Genomic DNA, 9,086 nt, shown 5'->3' on the forward strand with positions numbered 1-9,086 from the left:
TCTTCTTTTCTTCTTCTTCTTCTTCTTTCTTCTTTCTTTCTTTCTTCCTTCCTTCCTTCCTTCCTTCCTTCCTTCCTTCCTTCCTTCCTTTCTTCTTCTTCTTCTTCTTCTTCTTCTTCTTCTTCTTCTTCTTCTTCTTCTTCTTCTTCTTCTTCTTTTCCTTCTTCTTTCTTCTTCCTTTTTCTTCTTCTTTCTTCTTCTTTCAATATCCCTTTTGTGTAGGCCTGAGTTTCCCAACCTGTGGGTTGAGACCCCTTTGGGGGGGGGGGTCAAATGACCCTTTCACATCATGTAACAGCACTGGAAAGCACAGACATTGTTTCTAGAAGGTGGATTGGAATCACTTGTCCTGGGAGAAACACGGATGCTTTAACATCGGCCAGGCATGGGCAATGCTCCGTTAGTTGGGATTCCTTTCTCTGAAAGAGTATCGTTCTGTGTCTTGTGCCAAACTGGATTCTGTGTTGCTTTTTTCCCACACATGCCCGCAGCCCTTTGGAAGCCACTGTACGTCTGTTTACCAGCCACACCTTGGCGCGTTCTTTTGTCCTGCAGATTCGGTGGAAATACATGATCGTGGACGAAGGCCACCGAATGAAGAATCACCACTGCAAGCTAACCCAGGTCCTGAACACCCACTATGTGGCCCCCAGGCGGATCCTTCTGACTGGGACCCCACTGCAGAATAAGCTGCCGGAACTCTGGGCCCTCCTCAACTTCCTCCTCCCTACGATCTTCAAGAGTTGCAGCACATTTGAGCAGTGGTTTAATGCTCCATTTGCCATGACCGGTGAAAGGGTACTGGCCAAATGGGGGAGGGGATGGGGGGCGGGGGTGATGAAAGTGGGGGTGGCGGAGTGGGGGGGAGAATTTGCCACTCTGTGATGAGGAAGTGAAAACTCCGGGACTACAGAAACTCCACAATGTTGTTTGCTCGGTGGGTGGGATGGGGTCTCCTTTGGGATTTGCCTTCTGAATGTAGATTCACGTGGGGGCATCCCAGCCTCTACCTTATGCCTGCTTTTTTCTGGCTGGTAGAGTGTTTCAACCGCAGCATGCCACAGGGAGGGTGAGCCTGGAGATGTTGGCTGAGTCACTTTAACCAGGCCACATCAACCAATCCAACAGGAACCCAAATATCTTTCTGTGTTTTAGACTCAGGAGTCTTCTTTTATGTACTTCCATGTAGAGTTTGAATCAAAACATTAATCTTCCACACATCTTTTTCCATGTCTGAGTGTGAGGCTCCATTTTATCTACATGTAAATACTCTTTAAATCCTGGAGTAGTGACTCTCACATGCTGCATCTTCATCATCCATCATCCATCATCACCACCACCATCATCATCATCCCTTTATCTTTTGTTCATAAAAGGCAAGCTTGGGCTATTACAAGAAGAAAAAAAATCCCAACCAGGCACATAGCATTGTGATTACCAGTTCCTTGACTCTAGGAATGAAAAAGTCATTAAAATGCTTTAGAGAACTTATGTTTGAACTCTTAGCCCTTTAATCTTGAGATACCTAACGGGTACATTTTCTGCTCCTTAGACTTGCCCATTTGGAGAAAGCAATGCCAATTCACTCTGCCCCCTAGAGGCTAACAAAGGAAGGTGAACACAAAGTAGGGTGTTTTCATAAAAATACGACTAAATCTGAATAGGATTTGGGCAAAGAAAAAAGAAAGGAAGGGTGCCATGGCCACAGTAACTCTTATGGAGAAAACAAATTTCACTGGGCTGGCTTACAGTTTCAGAGGTTCAGTCCTTTATCATCATGGTGAAAGCATGACACCTGCAGGCAGACATGATGCTGGAAACGGAGCTGAGAGTTCTACATCCGGATCTGCCTGCATCAGGAAAGGAAAGAGATGTTGAGCCTGGCTTAAGCATCTGGAGCCACAAAGCTCATCCCCCAGTGACACCAGCAAGGTCACACCTACTCCAACAAGGCCACGCCTCCTAATTCTGCCATTCCCTATGAGTCTGTGGGGCCATTTTCATTCCTACCACCACAGACAAGGTTGTAATGGAGGAGCATAAAGGTGACCCACTCTTGTTCTCCCATTTCCATACTCAAGCACACATCCTTCTGTTTGTTTCTGCACTGGACACAAGAAAAGCCAAGGGCTTGAACGGACATAGGAACACACAAACCCTTGCCCCCTTTTCCCATTGTGTGTCTGTCTGTCTTAAGTCAGTCTTTATTGCCGTCCATATTCTGTGAAGTCTGGGACTGTTCCTACTAACATGAAACTTGCTTCCAGGACTGTTTCCCACAAATCTAGGAGCTGAGGCATAGACACTTATTTGGAGGTCATAAATTTTATTCCCATGGGGCAGGCAGGTAGGGAGAGAATTTGGAGGTGTTAGATGGCTGGCCTCAATCTGGCTTGATAGCATGTGTGATTTCAGTAGGCAATGAAATCCATAATGAGTTTCACTCTGCGAGACTTCCTTCAGGAATTCACATAAGTTCGTTTTGCAGGTGGACCTGAACGAAGAAGAAACGATTTTGATCATCAGGCGTCTGCACAAGGTGCTGAGGCCCTTTTTACTGAGGAGGCTGAAGAAAGAGGTTGAGTCTCAGCTTCCGGAAAAGGTGAGTCACAGATGAGAGTCGTGGGGCTTTCCCTCCTGTGTTGTGGTTTTCAGTACCTTTCTGTGAGGTTGCGTGTCGGAAATAGCAGGCCTAGAGCTCAATCGCAAGTGAAACCATGGCAGGTATCAGGACACTGTCCTCAAACTCAGACCCTCTGGGTGTGAGAGAGCTGCGGTGTGTGGGGGGCATCCCATTTTCAGTCTGGTTTCTGTAACTCTGGGGCAGGCTTAATTAATCAAACTCATGGAGTCTCATTGCATATATATATGTGTGTGTGTGTGTGTGTGTGTGTGTGTGTGTGTATGTGTGTGTGTGTGTATGTGTGTGTATGTGTGTATATATATATATCTGCCAGGTCTCCAGAAGGTTCATTCAGTGTTTAATATTTGTGATAGAAAGAGAGTTGCTAGGATATAAGGTTTGTCTGGTATAACTGGGTTCCTGTAGACTTAGCTGGGAACTTCTAGGCGGGTAGTTTTCTCTTTGGGAATAGCTTTTAGTTCCATAGAGTTCCTTTGGGCCCAGGTTAGTATTGGACTTGAATTTTGATTCCTGTACACCAGGTCTTCTCCTGGAATCATCTACACATGAAGTTCCATTCCTTAACAGGTGGCTTGCTTAGGGTTAGATACTGCTTTGTTTTATTTTTGTTTGGGGGTTTTTTGGTTTGTTTTTTTTTTTTTTTAATGATATATTTGTATTTGTATACGATGGGTTGGATCTGAGCTGGGGTGTTGTTTTATGATTGGGAGGGGTTTTTGGTGACAACTACTGTACAGATTGCTGTGTCCCATCTCTTTGTACAGTGGGAGCTGGCAGGTGGATAGACAGACATGATCACTTTGCTGCGAGAGTGTTTTATATCTCAATCCCTTATTCATGAAGTCACAAAAAATTAAAATAAAAAGTCTTATACCATGCTTATCCTAGTTAAAGTGTAAGTACATATTTTATTTTGTTAGTGACTGCAACTTGGGGATCCGATGCTGTTACTTCTGCCTCCTGTGGCCTTGACCTCTGTGGCTAATAGCGATGCTGTGTGTGGTACCCATCATCCACTCGATGCCTTTCTAGGTATCCATATATTTGAAAGCAACCACTCTACCTTGTCCTGGGGGCAACTTGGCAGGGTGGAAACTGTTGATTCTGCCCATCAGTGGGCCCAGGACCCCCTACATCCTTTGTTGTTTATGATGTGAATGTTGACAAGGGTAGCCTTAGTGGTCTTACTGGTGACCTGGAAAATATGTCACCTCTGCCTCACAGGACTGCTGCGAGGTCTAAGTGCTAGGTGCATGAATACACACCTGGTTTAATTTCTGCTGTCCCAGTGGTACTTTGCTTGTTTGTTTTGTTTTGCTTTTTGTTTTGGGGGGTTTTGTTTTCTCCTCATGTATTTATTCTGCTGCTTCTGTTGTTGACTGAAGCTCTACACTCCCATCTACTTGAAGTTCTCTCTCTCTCTCTCTCTCTCTCTCTCTCTCTTTCTCCTCTTGTCTTTACTGTGTTTCTGTGACCTTCTTGCTTCCCTACCTATGACCCAGCTACAGCCTACGTGTGGCTTTTGTTGACTTGTGCTGATCAATATCTATGTTGATCAATATTTATGCTGATCAATATCTATCTATTCTCTATTTCCATTACCACCTTTGTATTTTTTTTTAACCTGGGCCGAGTTGGAAGTTTAACTGTCATCCTTAGGGTGAAGAGTCTTTCTACTACCTCCTGCTTACAAGTACAGACTGCGTATGTCTGACATGGCCTGAGGAAAAGAGACCATGAAAGATTCATAGCTGTTGACAGCAAAAAGAAAAAAGCGAAATCCATCTGTAGTGTTTTATTTTCCAATATTTTCTTGAAGAAGAATCAGGAAAGTGCATTTTAAGCTTAATTTCAGTGACCATCTAGTAAGATGGCTATGTGTAACCATGTTCCCTTTTGTTTACAGTTCTGTGGGCCTAACAAATGTCTGCCTCACTGGGTTCAGAACCAAACCACACAACTCTTCCCTCACCCGACCTGTTCCCCTCAGCACAGCCCGGCCTGTACTGCTTAGTACTCGGAGTGCAAGGCTCTCATGTCCGCTGCCTTCACACCCCTTGCTAAGCCTCATGTGGCCTCTGGGCTGTTGTTCTTCATCCCTAAGGAGTGCCAGTTGACATGAGTTGCTGTTTGCATCTGGGTTCTCTTCAGTCTGTGTAATGTATTTGAATGGCATCCTGGGTGTTCTGCTTATCCACATTGGGTTCAGTTTTGTTGAAGGACATTGGGTTGTTTGTTGAAGGTGTGTGTGTGTGTGTGTGTGTGTGTGTGTGTGTGTACACCTATGCAAGAAGTGTGTTCTAGATTTTCTGGAGTTGGAGTTCTGTGTTTATAAGCTGTGGGTCTTGGGATCTAGCCTATATCCTCCATGAGAGCTATAAATGATCCTAACTGCTGAGCCATCTCGCCAGGCCCTGACAGTCTGAGTAGAGCTGCTGTGGCCATCTGGATCCAGGCTTTTTGTGTGACGTGGTTTTTTGTTGCACTTGAGTGAACAGCCAGGAGTAGGATCCCTTGGTTGTTTGGTTAATAAGGTTAGTGTTTGGTGCATAAGGGTCGTATAAAATCACATGATCTCCATGTTCTCTGCACCTTTCTAAAACGCTGTGCAGTCCTGCTGATTAAATGTGAGCATTCCTGTTCTTCCTCATGACCATCAGCACTCCATATTGCCAGGCGTGTTTTTATTGACATGACTGCCTGTTTCCATGTTTCAGTGATTTTAGTAGGTATGAAGTTGCATCTTTCATTCCGTTAGCTTGATATTGAATACTGTTGAGTATCTTTGCGTACTCTTGGCCTATACTAAGGGCACCTCTGCTGTAGAGGAAAGCCAGCTCTCACAGTAGGCTAATGGAATACCTAATGAGCAGGGGATAGACTGTGCTCCCTCTATATTGCCCAAAGCCCATTTCTTATATTCAGGAAAGAGTGCTAGTTCATAGAAAGGGAATAACATAAGGCAACTTAAACTAAATGAAAATTTAATTTTCCAATCGAGCTCACATTGAAGTCGTGAATTCCTAGTCTTAAGAGCCAATAATGCAGTTGGCTGTGTGTACAGTGGCATGCCTGTGTGGCCTGTGCCTGCTGTGCATGTATGCATGCATGCATGCGCACCTCCCAGTGTCTGCACTTAACAAGAGCTTGGACCACCGAATGCCAATCCTAATTTTTTTATATATATATACATAATTTCTGTAGAACACAGGAAAGAGCTTTGTTTAGATGGAAAACTTGTGTGTTCATCATATAAAGCCGAGGAGGCTGAATAGAACTATCATTGTATCATTCCTCTGTCACATCATGGGTTCCAGGATCTGAGGCCTTTGTAAGTGGAATTGTTTGCTGAAAAATCTCTGTTCACCACATGGGACTGCCACACACTGGGCAGGTCCATTGTTTCAGTGAGCTATCCCTTTGGAATGAAACCTTTTAATGAAGAGCAGTCCACAGGCAGGAGCTTTGAAGAAAGCTCAGGTTCTACTGAATCAAATGACCGGCAGGAATTCTTAGACAATGTAACCAATGTATTCACCTGCTTGTGGGAATTGATTAGGCCATTTGCTAACACAGAATTCTTAGGGATCGATATCAGATACATGAAGTCAGTGCCTCATTTGTCCTTAGTGCTTGAATAAACACAGTCCCAGTGGCTGTCAAGACTATCTCTTAGCAGGGGACATCTCTTTAAAGAAGTCACCAGTTTCACTTTTGTGCAGCATCTGTACGTTTAGAGAAACTTTCACATACTTTCCTACTAGGACGCCATTGCACTTGGGAAGGCTGAGCTCAGCACCTACTTAGTAGAAAATGGCATAGCTATTAGGATTCTTTACTGTGTCCCTTTTCTCTGTATGTAGCTCTCAGTTGGTTCCCCTGTGTATTTCTTCACACTCAGAGCAGGTAGAAATATACTACCCCAGAATGGAAGGTAGGATGGGAGTAGTAGACAGGCTTGACCTTTGACCTGAGATCTGCTTACACTGAATACTGGTGTGGCAGTGGGAGCCCTACCCAACTAATGAAATAAATTGTTCAGCCTTTTAGATGCTTTAAGGGAGGGGTCTCCAGTGTTCATATGTGGGTATAGCAGCAGGGCATGCAGAAGGTGCTCAACTATAACCCCCTTGAGTGCAGAGCGATGTTGGGGCAGCTATGTATATTTATGTTTCTCTTAAAATAAAAAGATTAAGCTCTATAGATCTGGAACATGCAAGGTGACCCTGATAGCCGGGAGTATGTGTGTCTGTTACAATCACTCTGTGCTGGGTGGTGGCAGGGGAGGCTTGGGTTAAATCCTCCCACTAGAGCACCTCAGTGTCCAGTCATTCTTACTTGCCTTCAGTGTGTTCAGATTCTGCAGGTTGTAACCAGCTTTGCTTGTGTCTGCAAAAGAAGATTTCCTATGATCTGATGCCTTGGTTCAAAGTGATGGGGATTGAAATCAGGGCCTCGCACATGCTAGGCATCTGTTCTAACTGAGCTATATCACCAATAACGTATCTATCCATTATCCCCCTGTCCTGTGGGCCTCACCTCATATCTAGAGATGTTAATTTTACCACACGTGTATAATAGTGCTTAAAAATCTATAGGCATATATTGGAAAGAAGACCTTTGTCATCAGACAAGGTCCAGGACCATTTTCTTTGGAGGGACATGGGGGAAAAATTGTTTTCTGTTATTAGGGCTCTTAGGGGAATTGAAAAATCCCAGTTATTTACTTGGTTCATATGTGTGCATACTCATGTGCACGTGCCATGTTGAAACTGTGCCCACAGATGTCATGGCACACATGGAGATCTGAGGATAACTTTCAGGAAATTGGTCCTCTCCTTCTTCTATGTGGCTCTCAAGGATTGCCTTCAAGTCATCAGGCTTGGAGGCAAACATCTTTCCCACACTGTACCATGTCATTGGTCCTGGGAGAAGATCTCGGGCACACTGGACTTTAGAAAGGATCCCTAATATTATGGACAGCCCAAACTTGGAGAAAGGTACAGGAGCAAAATACACCTGCCACAATTAGAGACTACTCCAGGAGCGAACGTAAAATGCGCGTGTGGCGCGTGTAGCCACAGATTTGGTCGTTGTATCTTACCAGTTCCTCTTGTCCTTATTAAAGTAAGGGAGGAGGCCTTGTCTGTCTTCACTCCAGAGCAGCTATGGAACCCTTGAGAGCAGTGGTTCTCAACCTGTGGATCGTGACCCCCAGAGGGAATCACATACCAGGTTATACCCCATCCGATCTCTTCCCCTTTCCATGCTTTCTGGACACCATAAGGGGACAGCTTCCTCTTCCATTCAGTTCTACCACCTTGATGTTTTTTACCTCAACATGGGGTCAGAGTCAACCAAGCCAAGGCCTATGGATTGAAATCCTTGAACCCATGAGCTAAATTAATCTTTCAGTGTTCAATGTTGGCATTATGATTATAACAGTAGCAAACTTATAGTTACAAAGTAGCAATGGAATAATGTTATTGTTGGGGGTTAGCACACATGAAGGACAGTATTAAAGGGTCACAGCATTAGGAAGGGTGAGAACCCCTGCTCTAGAGGGTCTTACCTCTTTTCAGATGCATGGCATCCTGTCTGCATGTATCATCAGGTGGCCTCTTTCTTCCTGAACTTCACCTCAAGCCTTTAGTAATATTTGGCTGACGGGCAGAAAGTGTGGGTTCTGTCCTTGACTCTGGATCATCCATCTCCTGACACATTTTTAAAAGTAGCAATCATGTCTTCCGTACTTGGGAAAGTGGGAACGGGGCAGCAGAGAGGTGACACCAGGCAAAAGTGAACATGAACCCGGGAAGCAGTCTCCTTGGTCATCCTTAGCACTGGTGAGTTTGAAAGGGTGAATGTGTTTTGATCTAGGAGCTTAACCTCCTGGATGGCCAGATTCTTTGTCGATGAAATAAGGAAACTAAAGGTGACCATGTTATGCAGAGTGTATAGGCATTAAATGAGAAAAGGCACACCAACCATGTGCTGTAGAGCCTAAATATTGGCCCTTGATGCCATTGTTAGTAAACTTGCTAAAGTTTAAACTTCACATTTTCTTCCCACAGTCCAATTTCGTTGTGAGTTGAGAGCTCTTGGAAAACTAGGATAGTGGTAATTCTTTGCCAGTGAATGTGTAGAGGAACCTATCATACTATATACATCAAACATGTATAATCTGTGTCAGGTCTACCTCAGGAAAGCCAGACAACATAAGGAGAATAAAGAGAAGGCATGATCAACCTGTGTTAAACACATACTGATTTGTTACATCTGCAGACTGGTGTTTCCTCTCTGACCTGGAAGGTTACTCACCAATCCCATATAGGTAATGTTCACATAAAAAATACCCCAGGAACCATCCCATAATCAGCTTCTAAACACTGACACCATTGCATACACTAGCAAGATTTTGCTGAAAGGACCCAAATATAGC

At 44.3% G+C, this 9,086-nt stretch overlaps 1 protein-coding gene across 4 annotated transcripts in view; it reads left to right on the plus strand.

Moving 5' to 3' along the window:
• Positions 1-9,086, plus strand: part of Smarca2 (SWI/SNF related, matrix associated, actin dependent regulator of chromatin, subfamily a, member 2) — a 170,702-nt gene that overhangs the window by 75,952 nt on the left and 85,664 nt on the right. For all 4 annotated transcript variants that reach the window (XM_021151582.2, XM_021151584.2, XM_029472470.1 and 1 more), the window contains exons 18-19: positions 556-798; positions 2,489-2,602. In XM_021151582.2, the coding sequence (XP_021007241.1) occupies positions 556-798; positions 2,489-2,602 (357 nt within the window). The remainder of the gene's footprint in view (positions 1-555; positions 799-2,488; positions 2,603-9,086) is intronic.

This window comes from Mus caroli, chromosome 19 (assembly GCF_900094665.2).
Source record: "Mus caroli chromosome 19, CAROLI_EIJ_v1.1, whole genome shotgun sequence".
Taxonomy (NCBI): domain Eukaryota; kingdom Metazoa; phylum Chordata; class Mammalia; order Rodentia; family Muridae; genus Mus; species Mus caroli.